Consider the following 13651-nt stretch of genomic DNA (forward strand, 5'->3'; position numbering starts at 1 on the left):
AAGTTTCTCAGAAACCAATGTAGTCATCTATATTTGTAGCCACAAGACATAAGCAAGGTACTCATTGAATCTTTCGCCTCCTTTATACCATGGAAAAAGACTTTATGATTAGGGAACTTGGGAAAGTTCCCTAATCAAGGAATGGCCTGAGGACCATCCATATTAAAAATGAGGAGGTGCTGCATGTCCTAAAATGTACGAAGGCAGATAGATCTCTCAGACCTGATCGGATATATCCAAGGACACCGTGGGGAAACTAGAGAAGAAATTGCATGAGTCCTGGCAGAGTATATAAATAATCATTAAACATGGGTGAGGAGCTTGAAAACTGGAGAATGGCTAATGTTGTGCCTCGACTTGCAAAGAACAACCTGGGAACGACAATAAACATAAGCTTAACATCTGTGAGAGGAAAGTAATCGGAGAGGTTTTGAGGGATAAGATATACATGCATTTGGAAAGACAGTGGTTGATTAGAGATAGCATGCTTTTTGCTTGGGAGATCATGTTAAGAAATTGAGTTTTTTTGAAAAAGTAATCAAGAAGTTTGATGAATAGAGGGCCAAAGACATTAAATATATGGACCTCAGCAAGACCCTTGATCAGCTTTCAATTGGTAGGCTGCTCTGGAAGGTTAGATCACATCAGATCCAGGAAGAGCTAAAGAACAAGATAGAGAATTGGCTTTATGGTAGGAAGCTAGAGGATGATGGTGAAAAGTTGTTTTTCTGGCTGGAGGCCTCTAACTAGGAGTACAGATGCATGGTTCCTTGCAGGTTGGGTTGCAGGTAGATAAGGTGGTCAAAAAGGTTTTTGGCACTTTGGCCTTCATCAGTCAGAGTATTGAGTATAGAAGTTGGGTGGTCATGTTGCAGTTGTATAAGACGTTGGTGAGACCACATTTAGAATATTGTGTTCCGTTCTGGGCACCATGTTATAGGAAAGATATTGTCAAGCTTGAAAGGGTTCAGAAAAAATTTACGAGTATGTTGCCGGGACTAGAGGGTGTGAGCAAAAGGGAGAGGTTGAGAAGGCTGGGTCTTTATTCCATGGAGCATAGGAGGATGAGGGGAGATCTTATAGAGGTGTATAAAATCATGAAAGGAATAGATTGGGTAGATGCATAGAGTCTTTTGCCCAGAGTAGGGGAATTGGGGATCTGAGGACAAAGGTTCAAGGTAAAGGGGAAGGGTGTTGGGGTGTATGGAACAAACAGCCAAAGGAGGTAGTTGAGGCTGGGACTATCCCATCATTTAAGAAACAGTTAGACAGGTACATGGATAGGACAGGTTTGGAGGGATATGGAACAAGTGCAGGCAAGTGGGACTAGTGTAGCTGGGATATTGTTGGCCGGTGTGGGCGAGTTGGGCCGAAGGGCCTGTTTCCACACTGTATTACTCTATGACAAGTGTGCCTTGGATCTGTGCTGGGCCAATTGCTGTTTGTAGTTTATATCAACAATTTGGATAAGAAATGTGAGGTTATCCACTATAAATGTGAGGTTATCCACTTTGGCGGCAAGAACAGGAAAGCAGAGTATTACCTGAATGGTGACCGATTAGGAGAAGGGGAGATGCAATGTGACCTGGGTGTCATGGTGCACCAGTCATTGAAAGCAAGCGTGCAGGTGCAGCAGGCAGTGAAGAAAGTGAATGGTATGTTGGCATTCATAGCAAGAGGATTTGAGTTTAGGAGCAGGAAGGTTCTACTGCAGTTGTACAGGGCATTGGTGAGACCGCACCTGGAGTATTGTGTGCAGTTTTGGTCTCCTAATCTGAGGAAAGACGTTCTTGCCTTAGAGGGAGTACAGAGAAGGTTCACCAGATTGATCCCTGGGATGGCGGGACTTTCATATGAAGAAAGACTAGGCTTGTACTCGCTGGAATTTAGAAGACTGAGGGGGGATCTTATAGAAACATATAAAATTCTTAAGGGGTTGGAGAGGCTAGATGCGGGAAGATTGTTCCCGATGTTGGGGGAGTCCAGAACCAGGGGTCACAGCTTAAGGATAAGGGGGAAGTCTTTTAGGACCGAGATGAGAAAACATTTCTTCACACAGAGAGTGGTGAGTCTGTGGAATTCTCTGCCACAGAAGGAAGTTGAGGCCAGTTCATTGGCTATATTTAAGAGGGAGTTAGATGTGGCCCTTGTGGCTAAAGGGATCAGGGGGTATGGAGAGAAGGCAGGTACAGGTTACTGAGCTGGATGATCAGCCATGATCATATTGAATGGCGGTGCAGGCTCGAAGGGCCGAATGGCCTATTCCTGCACCTATTTTCTTATGTTTCTATGAATGTATAAGGCATGATTAGTAAGTTTGTAAATGACACTAAAATGGGTGGTATTATAGACAGTGAAGGTGTCTATCTGAAATTACAATATGTTTTTTGATCAAATGGGCAAGTGCGCTGAAGAATCGTTAATGGAGCTTAATCTAGGTTGTGGGAGTTGTGTACAGTGGGAGTTAGTGGGAGTTGTGTACAGGCCACCTAACAGCAGTAGTGAGGTTGGGGATGGCATCAAACAGGAAATTAGAAATGCGTGCACTAAAGGTGCAGTAGTTATAATGGGTGACTTCAATCTACATATAGATTGGGTGAACCAAATTGGTAGGGGTGCTGAGGAAGAGGATTTCTTGAAATGTTTGCGAGATGGTTTTCTAAACTAACATGTCGAGGAACCAACGATAAAGCAGAGGCCATTCTAGACTGGGTATTGAGTAATGAGGAAGGGTTAGTTAACAGTCTTGTTGTGCGAGTCCCCTTGGGCAAGAGTGACCATAATATGGTGGAGTTCTTCATTAGGATGGAGAGTGACAAAGTCAATTCAGAAACAAGTGTTCTGAACTTAAAGAAAGGTAACTTTGAGGGTATGAGACATGAATTGTCCAAGATAGACTGGCAAGTTATACTTAAAGGGTTGACGGTGGACATGCAATGGAAGGCATTTAAAGATTGCATGGATGAACTACAAAAATTGTTCATCCCAGTTTGGCACAAGAACAAACCAGGAAAGGTAGTGCATCCATGGCTAACAAGGGAAATCAAGGATAGTGTTAAAACAAAAGATGAAGCATATAAATTAGCCAGAAAAAGTATCATACCAGAGGACTGGGAGAAATTCAGAGTCCAGCAGAGGAGGACAAAGGGCTTAATTAGGAAAGGGAAAATAGATTATGAGAGAAAACTGGCTGGGAACATAAAAACTGACTGCAAAAGCTTTTATAGATATGTCAAGAGAAAAAGACTAGTTAAGACAAATGTAGGTCCCTTGCAGTCGGAAACAGGTGAATTGATCATAGGGAACAAGGAGATGGCAGACCAATTGAACAACTACTTTGGTTCTGTCTTCACTAGGGAAGACATAAACAATCTGCCGGAAATAGCAGGGGACTGGGGGTCTAACGAGATGGAGGAACTGAGGGTAATCCAGGTTAGTCGGGAAGTGGTGTTAGGTAAATTAAATGGATTAATGGCCGATAAATCCCCAGGGCCAGATAGGCTGCATCCCAGAGTGCTTAAGGAAGTAGCCTCAGAAATAGTGGATGCATTAGTGATAATTTTTCAAAACTCTTTAGATTCTGGAGTAGTTCCTGAGGATTGGAGGGTAGCTAATGTAACCCCACTTTTTAAAAAGGGAGGGAGAGAGAAAACGGGGAATTATAGACCAGTTAGCCTAACATCGGTAGTGGGGAAAATGCTAGTCAGTTATTAAAGATGTGATAGCATCACATTTGGAAAGTGGTGAAGTCAGCATGGATTTATGAAAGGCAAATCATGCCTGACGAATCTTATAGAATTTTTCGAGGATGTAACTAGTAGAGTGGATAAGGGAGAACCAGTCGATGTGTTATATCTGGGCTTTCAGAAGGCCTTCGACAAGGTCCCACATAGGAGATTGGGGTACAAACTTAAAGCACACGGTATTGGGGGTTCAGTATTGAGGTGGATAGAGAATTAGTTGGCGGACAGGAAGCAAAGAGTAGGAATAAACGGGTCCTTTTCGGAATGGCAGGCAGTGACTAGTGATTTGGACGAGGGAATTGAATGCAATATCTCTAAGTTTGCAGATAACACGAAGCTGGGTGGCAGTGTTAGCTGCGAGGAGGATGCTAGGAGGCTGCAGAGTGACTTGGATAGATTAGGAGAGTGGGCAAATGCATGGCAGATGCAATATAATGTGGATAAATGTGAGGTTATCCACTTTGGCGGCAAGAACAGGAAAGCAGAGTATTACCTGAATGGTTGCCAATTAGGAAAAGGGGAGATGCAACGTGACCTGGGTGTCATGGTGCACCAGTCATTGAAAGCAAGCGTGCAGGTGCAGCAGGCAGTGAGAAAGCGAATGGTATGTTGGCATTCATAGCAAGAGGATTTGAGTATAGGAGCAGGGAGGTTCTGCTGCAGTTGTACAGGGCCTTGGTGAGACCGCACCTGGAGTATTGTGTACTGTTTTGGTCTCCTAATCTGAGGAAAGACATTCTAGCCTTGGAGGAAGTACAGAGAAGGTTCACCAGATTGATCCCTGCGGCAGGACTTTCATATGAAGAAAGACTGGATAGACTAGGCTTATACTCGCTGGAATTTAGAAGACTGAGGGGGGATCTTATTGAAACATATAAAATTCTTAAGGGGTTGGAGAGGCTAGATGCGGGAAGATTGTTCCCGATGTTGGGGAAGTCCAGAACCAGGGGTCACAGCTTAAGGATAAGGGGGAAGTCTTTTAGGACCGAGATGAGAAAACATTTCTTCACACAGAGAGTGGTGAGTCTGTGGAATTCTCTGCCACAGAAGGTAGTTGAGGCCAGTTCATTGGGTATATTTAAGAGGGAGTTAGATGTGGCCCTTATGGCTAAAGGGATCAGGGGGTATGGAGAGAAGGCAGGTACAGGTTACTGAGCTGGATGATCAGCCACGATCATATTGATGGGGAAGATGCTGGAGTCAATTATAAAAGACGAAATTGCTGAGCATTTGGATAGCAGTAACGGGTCATTCCGAGTCAGCATGGATTTACGAAGGGGAAATCATGCTTGACAAATCTACTGGAATTTTTTGAGGATGTAACTAGGAAAATTGACAGGGGAGAGTCAGTGGATGTGGTGTACCTCGACTTTCAGAAAGCCTTCGACAAGGTCCCACATAGGAGATTAGTGGGCAAAATTAGGGCACATGGTATTGGGGGTAGGGTACTGACATGGATAGAAAATTGGTTGACAGACAGAAAGCAAAGAGTGGGGATAAATGGGTCCCTTTCGGAATGGCAGGCAGTGACCAGTGGGGTACCGCAAGGTTCGGTGCTGGGACCCTAGCTATTTACGATATACATTAATGATTTAGACGAAGGGATTAAAAGTACCATTAGCAAATTTGCAGATGATACTAAGCTGGGGGGTAGTGTGAATTGTGAGGAAGATGCAATAAGGCTGCAGGGTGACTTGGACAGGTTGTGTGAGTGGGCGGATACATGGCAGATGCAGTTTAATGTAGATAAGTGTGAGGTTATTCACTTTGGAAGTAAGAATAGAAAGGCAGATTATTATCTGAATGGTGTCAAGTTAGGAGGAGGGGGAGTTCAACGAGATCTGGGTGTCCTAGTGCATCAGTCAATGAAAGGAAGCATGCAGGTACAGCAGGCAGTGAAGAAAGCCAATGGAATGTTGGCCTTCGTAACAAGAGGAGTTGAGTATAGGAGCAAAGAGGTCCTTCTACAGTTGTACCGGGCCCTGGTGAGACCGCACCTGGAGTACTGTGTGCAGTTTTGGTCTCCAAATTTGAGGAAGGATATTCTTGCTATGGAGGGCGTGCAGCGTAGGTTCACTAGGTTAATTCCCGGAATGGCGGGACTGTCGTATGTTGAAAGGCTGGAGCGATTGGGCTTGTATACACTGGAATTTAGAAGGATGAGGGGGGATATAAGATAATTAGGGGATTGGACACATTAGAGGCAGGAAACATGTTCCCAATGTTGGGGGAGTCCAGAACAAGGGGCCACAGTTTAAGAATAAGGGGTAGGCCATTTAGAACGGAGATGAGGAAGAACTTTTTCAGTCTGAGAGTGGTGAAGGTGTGGAATTCTCTGCCTCAGAAGGCAGTGGAGGCCAGTTCGTTGGATGCTTTCAAGAGAGAGCTGGATAGAGCTCTTAAGGATAGCGGAGTGAGGGGGTATGGGGAGAAGGCAGGAACGGGGTACTGATTGAGAGTGATCAGCCATGATCGCATTGAATGGCGGTGCTGGCTCGAAGGGCTGAATGGCCTACTCCTGCACCTATTATCTATTGTCTATTGTCTATTGAATGGTGGTGCAGGCTCGAAGGGCCGAATGGCCTACTCCTGCACCTATTTTCTATGTTTCTATGTAAGTGTGCGTCATTTGGGAACTCAAAGTAGGGCAGGATCTTCACAATGAACAGTTGGGGCCTGAGGTGTCTTATAGAGTAGATAGATCTTGGAGTACAAGTATATAGTTCCCTGAAAGTGGCATTGCAGGCAGATAGGCTGTTGAAGGTTGCTTTTGACCCATTGGTCTTCAGTTATTGAAATGAGTATAGAAGTTGGGACGTGTAGGATGAAAACTGCAGATGCTGGTTTAAATCGAAAGTAGACACAAAATGCTGGAGTAACTCAACGGGTCAGGCAGCATCTCAGGAGAGAAGGAATGGGTGACATTTCGGGTCGAGACTCTTCTTCAGACTGATATCAGGGGAGGGTGCGGGACAAAGATATAATGTAGTTGGAGACAGGAAGACTAAGTTGGGACATTATGTTAGTTATACAAGACAATGGTGAGGCCGCCCCTGGGGTATTGTGTTCAATTTTGATCACCCTACTACAATAGTGATGCCATTAAGCTGGAAATAGTGAAGAGGACATTTTGGAAGTTATCGCCAAGTTCAAGGGCCTGGGCTATGGGGACAGGCTTAGACTTTACTCATTGTAGTGCAGGAGGCTGAGGGATGATTTTATAGATCTAACCATGTGCAAAAATATTTGTGCAGTGAAATTTGTTCATCTATATAAACTAAAGTACTTTTTTTTTTCTCTCAGGAAACTGAAAAGAAAACTTTGATAGATAAGTTGTTTGCCATCCAAGAAGTGGGGGTAGCTGTGCAAAATGGCCTGGATGAAGTTGCTTCCTTTTATGAAAGAACAAAAAAGTGAGTGATGCCACCTTGGATTCATCTGTTTTTGCGATGGACCTCACATTCCTTTCGAGCTAGGTGTGAAATGCTACTTTTTTGGCACAGATCACCAGTCCAAGATGATGAATGTTCCTGTCATTAGTCGCCTTTCTATACTCAAGCCTTTGCAAGAAGGATCTACTGTACTTTCTCTTCTATAATTAATCTTTTGGAAAAATGACTTGTGGCTTTTGAAATACAAAGTAGAATTTATCCTTTTAGAAGTAGATGATGTTTTTAATTGAAATAAGAAAAAAGACAAAGAAATGTACAAGAAATTAGTAATGTTGCATTGTTGATCACAATACATAAATGCTACTGGAGCTATTCTAACAAAAGATTTAATATTTTAGATGAATACCTTCTGGAAAAAATAGCATGTGTGCTTTATTCTTCTATTTAATAGCACCAATTCCTCAGAAGGTTCTAAATTTCTGTGCATAATAAAATAGATTTATTTCTAATATTTTCTGGTACACCTAATTTAAATTAATAGAATGCTATATGAGAAAATTATTATGACATAAATAATAGATGCATTTAAATACATAATGGTGGCAATGCAAGTTTTTATATCTTGTAAAATTTTTACAAAAAATACAACACAAATTTTAATGTTTAAATTGGCCAGTGATTTTTGACAGGAAAGAGATATCAGATTAACAATGAATCTCCAGAAGTTGCTGGGTATGTTGTGCTGGCCTGCTGTATGTTTAATGAAAACAGAATCACATTCTTAACCTCTCTATGATTCTCATGTGATATTTGCACATTAATTATCCATTAAACTCATCACAGAAAGTATAAATATACTTTTAATAACATAATTAATAGTGTCTGTCTATCAATCTTGCTTTCCCAAAGAGAAAACAATTGTACATTTGAATTCCGATTCATTTAGATTTGGAATTGTTTTGGAAAGGAATAGATTTGTTTCTACATATTATGGGAATAATTGGAAATGAGGCTTATTACAGAAATGTGGTGCTGAGGTGAACTGTCAGCCATAATCATATTGAATGGTGAAACAAACACGAGGACCAAAATGGCTTTCCCTACTTCTATTTCTCGTATTCTAAAAACATTATAATTTTATAAATATTCTTTTATTTTTCTCTTTAAGTCTAACTTAATGTAATTTTTCTTTCCTTCTCTTCACCATCTATGAGGTTCACATGAACCTCAGTTTTAAATAATTTTAAACACTTTAATCTCTCACTAGTGGAAACATCTTAACATCTCCCCTGCCTAGCCTCCTGAGAATTTGTTTCCACGGGATCACGTATTATTTTTCTAAACACAAGAGAATATAGTTTTACAATTTGTCACCATTCTTGGTATACCCTCATTCCAAAAATTAGCCAAATTTATTTTGTGCTGCCCCCAAAATAATGAGTCTAAACACAGTATTCTGAATACACGGTATTCCTGGTATGGCCTCACCAATACACAGAATTACTTAGAAATGCTCTTGATTCTTATGGCATTATTTTAGTATTGTTCAATTGTTGCATGCAATCAAATATTTTTCATTTCTTTTAAGTACCTTCAATTGGACAATCCCATTCCTGGGCTGGTTGGCTGTTTTTATCTTTGCAGCTGCCACAATAGTCCTTTATTTTATTCCTCTCAGATACATTCTTCTCCTATGGGGTAAGTTAAACCTTCTAAGCTTTGTTGTATATGTTTCATCAATGTATTAATTGCTGTATTTTTTGCTAGCAATTAATTGTATTGGAGTTGCCAATTAGCTCTGATTTACTCTGATAATGTGGAATAACTCATCATACCAGAAATAGCAAATGTGAATATATAGATTTTTGTCTTTTAAATTATCTAATTGATGTACAATGTACCAATATGTTCATATTGTAATCTCTGCATTGCCAATGTCCAGGAAATTGCTTTGATTTAATGTAGTTTATTTAAATATTTCAGTTTATGTTAGTTGAGATTACTATCATTTATTTACCGTCAATATATGTTTGTGAATTAATTTACTTCTTGTCTAGATGAAATGCATTTATTATTTTGCGTATAATTGTAGTAATGATCATTTTTCAAATTTAAGATCGCACTTTATTTTTTAAAAGGAAAGAAATAATAGGCAAAAATTTGAATTGTACTTCCTTTTGAATCTTTTAACATCCCCAAGATGACATTGGTTGCTTTATTTTCCACAAGCTTTTAAGTCTTGTCATTCAAAGTCAATGTGGCTCTCAATAAGATCTTGTAAAAGCAAATTAAAGAATTTACTTTTGGAGATTCTATTGTTGATCAAGAGAAGAGTGTTGATCAAATCACGAAGAGAAATCTGTGCTTCTCTTTGAAAAATGGTATTGGATCATTTAAATCCAGGTGGGCACACAAAGTATCATCCAAAGGTTAGCAGCTTCAGGTAATGCTACATGCTGTTAGCATCTATTCAGTTTAAATGTATTTTTGTCCTCCAGTAAAGCCTGAACCTTAATTATCCGAGAGAGAGGCTAGAACACAACTGGCGGCCCAGTGATCTATGTAAACCAATTTTAATTATATTAATGCTAAACTTCAAAAAATGGGTCATTTTCTATTTTACAACAGTTGCTTCTTAATATGAGTAGAAATTAGTATAGTTTAAATCAGTTTGTTTGTTTTTATGTTTTGACTGTTTTGTAAAGCGTCTTTGAGCATTTGGAAAAGCGCTATATAAAATAAATGTTTATTATTATAATTATTATATTATCAACATTTTTTCAGAGGTGAGGAAGGGAAATTACTTGATCAGAAAGCATGCATATAATTCATTTCCCTTTTTAAAGCTTTATGTTTTATTTTTATTTTCATCACATAACTCTTTGTGCAAACAGTACCACCTCTAACTGTAATCAGCAATTCAAACAAAATGATTTTAAATAAGCAATTTGCAATATTAATGTGAATGTAGGAATTTAAAAAGTGTAAAGTGACAGCAAATCCACACTGTTGTAAAATTCTCTTAAAAAAACAGTTTGTGAAATGTATATACATAAAGTATTGAATTGCTTTGAGGAAAGTCATATATTTCTTAAATAATGAGAAAATCAAGATTGCATTTATTAAAGTATAAATAATGAATTTGAAAAATAATTACACTAAACTAAGCATTCCAAAGTTATTAAAGAATCTAACCTGTGAAAATGGAACAGCTTCCATCATATCTAAATCATATCCAAATTATATCTATCACATCTCTGCGTACCATAATGAAGCAAATGTAAAGTGGAGACGTTTCTATTCGCAGCTGAATTTGTAGATGGTGTTTCACAGTATTGCAGAATTGATGCAGTCAAAGACTTTAGTGAGTTCAAAGAAAGCCAGTATAGTAGCCAATGCTACACCCTACATTTTCCTTGGAGTTGTCACACAGTAAAGATCATGTGGTAGTGCAGGTGTAGTGTTGGAAAGTTTCAGCTACGAGTAGAGATTGGAGAAGATAGGTCTGTTTTCCCTAAAGCAGAGGGGGCATGATTGAATTATATCAAATTACAAGTGGTATAGATAGAGTAGACTGCATGAGCCTTCCCCGAGGTAAATAAAACTGCAGGACAAAGATTTAAGGGAAGGGTTAAGAGAGAGGGTATCTGAAGGAAACTTTTTCAAGCAGAGTGTGATGAGGACCTAGAATGCATTGTCTGAGAGGGGTGAAAGCAGTCACTGACAGTCTTTGAGAAGTAGTTGGATGACAATAGACAATAAGTGCAGGAGTAGGCCATTCGGCCCTTCAAGCCAGCACCGCCATTCAATGTGATCATTGCTGATCATTCACAATCAGTACCCCGCTCCTGCCTTCTCCCCATACCCCCTGACTCCGCTATCTTTAAGAGCTCTATCTAGCTCTCTCTTGAAAGCATCCAGAGAATTGGCCTCCACTGCCTTCTGAGGCAGAGAATTCCACAGATTTATAACTCTCTGACTGAAAAAGTTTTTAATCTCCGTTCCAAATGGCTTATCCCTTATTCTTAAAAAGTGGCCCCTGGTTCTGGACTCCCCCAACATTGGGAACATGTTTCCTGCCTCTAACATGTCCAATCCCTTAATAATCTTATATGTTTCAATAAGATCCCCTCTCATCCTTCTAAATTCCAGCTAAATTCTAAAAACAAGCCTAGTCACTCCAGTCTTTCAACATAGGACAGTCCCGCCATTCCGGGAATTAACCTAGTGAACCTATGCTGCACGCCCTCAAAAGCAAGAATGTCCTTCCTCAAATTTGGAGACTAAATCTGCACATAGTACTCCAGGTGCGGTCTCACTAGGGCCCTGTACAACTGCAGAAGGACCTCTTTTCTCCTATATTCTACTCCTCTTGTCATAAAGGCCAACATGCCATTAGCTTTCTTCACTGCTTGCTGAATTTCATGCTAACTTTAAGTGACTGATGAACAAGGACACCCAGATCTCTTTGTACTTCCCCATTTCCCAACTTGACACCATTCAGATAATAATCTGCCTTCCTGTTCTTACCACCAAAGTGGATAACCTCACATTTATCCACATTAAACTGCATCACTGACCACTTAAATTACCCTAGTCATTGAAGACTGCAGGTTACGTATTGGAAGATCTGGTTGGCATGTTTCAATGCTGTAAGAATCTATGTATCCATGTTCACTCTACCTCTAGAAGGACCGAATCCGCACTGTGATTGAGGAGTAGCTCTTTTGCTGCTGGGGTATTGGGTACAGTTTTAAACTCTTTGAATAAAAGAGGATACTTATTTACAGGGAATGCAGCAAAGATTCACTGGAGTGATTCTGAGGATGATAGGCTGAGTATATAAAGGCATGTATTTTCAAGAGCATAGAAGAATGAGAGAACATCCCATTGAAACAAAGTTGTTAAAGGGCTCAAATGGTTGGATTCGGGGAAGATGTTTCCAATTAGCGAGGGGTCTAGAAATTGCTGTTAGTTGCAGTCATCAGTGTTGTCTTCCTTCCTCCACATTAGCATTAGCTTCCTTCTCTAGTTGCCAAGCTCTCATTGTAGTGCATCTGCAGGGAAAGGCAGATGGTTAAAGAGGTGAGCATTATCAATTTGTTTTAGTTTAGTTTAAGTCTATTATTGTCACATGTACAGAGACACAATGAAAAGCTTGTTCCACGTGTTATCTAGTCGAATCATAATGTACAATAGATCCTCTTCTGGGACGGCACACAGAGAGTTGCCGTGCTCCAGTGCCATCTTGCAACTTCCAAGTCTCTGAAAAGTCTGATTTTGGCCCAAGGACATGCAATTTCTTACTTTCTCACTTTAAGGCCAGGGTTAAATTTGGATTTGTGGCCATGTGAAGCCTCACAGGGTGTAAGAATACAGATTGCAGATGGTAATTCATAAGGCTCCTGACCTCAATCTCCTGATTTGCCAAAACAAAGGAACCTTGTCTCTGAACGAGCTCTACTAACTACCCTTCAAAGAATGAGAGTTTACACAGAATACTCCCCACTAATCATCTGCTCCTTGTGGCCATTATGCTTCAATTTATTTTGAAAAATGAATGATTTGGTGATTGTCGGCTCAGTACCATGACAGGAGCTAAGTAACTGGGTACATTATTCTGTTCGAATTTTCTCGCTGCAGCATGTATGGAATTCCATTCAGAAGTAACCATTATGCAGGGGTTCGTAACACCTTGACTAGAGTTTGTTTCAGTCGGATAGCGTTCTTTTAAGAGGATGATGATTGTGTTGATTACTAATGTTGAGCTAAGAATTTATGGATCAATTTACCACCTGTAGCACTGCATTGTCCTGTGGTGAGTAAATTAGTAGAGTGCCAATGGTAGTGGAGCAGTATGAACATTGACATCTCTAACTTTAGATAGCTCCTCTGTCCCTCTCTTCCCTCCCCCTTCTCAGTTCTCCCACTGTCTTCCTGTCTGCACCTATATCCTTTCTTAGTCCCGCCCCCCCTGACAACAGTCTGAAGGGTCTCGACCCGAAACGTCACTCATTCTTTCTCTCCAGAGATGCTGCCTGACCTGATGAGTTACTCCAGCATTTTGTGATACCTTCGAGAGTGCCAATGTCACATGGCTCCAGGTGGAACCGGTAGATTATCGACTGGTCTGTTGTCATAGACACCAGTTGTCAGGTGTTTACATTTCTGTTTACAACATGAAGGCAAAGCAAATAAAGTTTGTATAATTCTGAGCTTTTCTTTCCATGCATGTGTAATATGCTACCTTGTATGGCTGCATTTTCCTATGATGCCATGGTGAATGCTTAAAGTATAGGAGAATTAATCAATGATAAATATTATCTCAGAGTCAAATGAGTGAGTCCTTTATATGGGTGTTCGTCAGTCAGTTTAGTTTAGTTTAGAGATACATTGCGGAAACAGGCCATTCGGTCCACCAAGTCCACAACGACCAGCGATCCCCACACACTAACACTATCCTACATGCACAAGCGACAATTTATAATTACACCAAGCCAATTAACCTACAAATCT

The 13651-nt window shown here is 40.4% G+C and overlaps 1 protein-coding gene across 4 annotated transcripts in view; it reads left to right on the forward strand.

Moving 5' to 3' along the window:
* Positions 1-13651, forward strand: part of LOC144592115 (multiple C2 and transmembrane domain-containing protein 1-like) — a 368260-nt gene that overhangs the window by 339339 nt on the left and 15270 nt on the right. For all 4 annotated transcript variants that reach the window (XM_078396486.1, XM_078396489.1, XM_078396487.1 and 1 more), the window contains 2 exons: positions 7047-7156; positions 8724-8833. In XM_078396486.1, coding sequence (XP_078252612.1) covers positions 7047-7156; positions 8724-8833 — 220 coding nt within the window. The remainder of the gene's footprint in view (positions 1-7046; positions 7157-8723; positions 8834-13651) is intronic.

The sequence above is a fragment of the Rhinoraja longicauda genome, chromosome 3 (assembly GCF_053455715.1).
Source record: "Rhinoraja longicauda isolate Sanriku21f chromosome 3, sRhiLon1.1, whole genome shotgun sequence".
Classification (NCBI taxonomy): domain Eukaryota; kingdom Metazoa; phylum Chordata; class Chondrichthyes; order Rajiformes; family Arhynchobatidae; genus Rhinoraja; species Rhinoraja longicauda.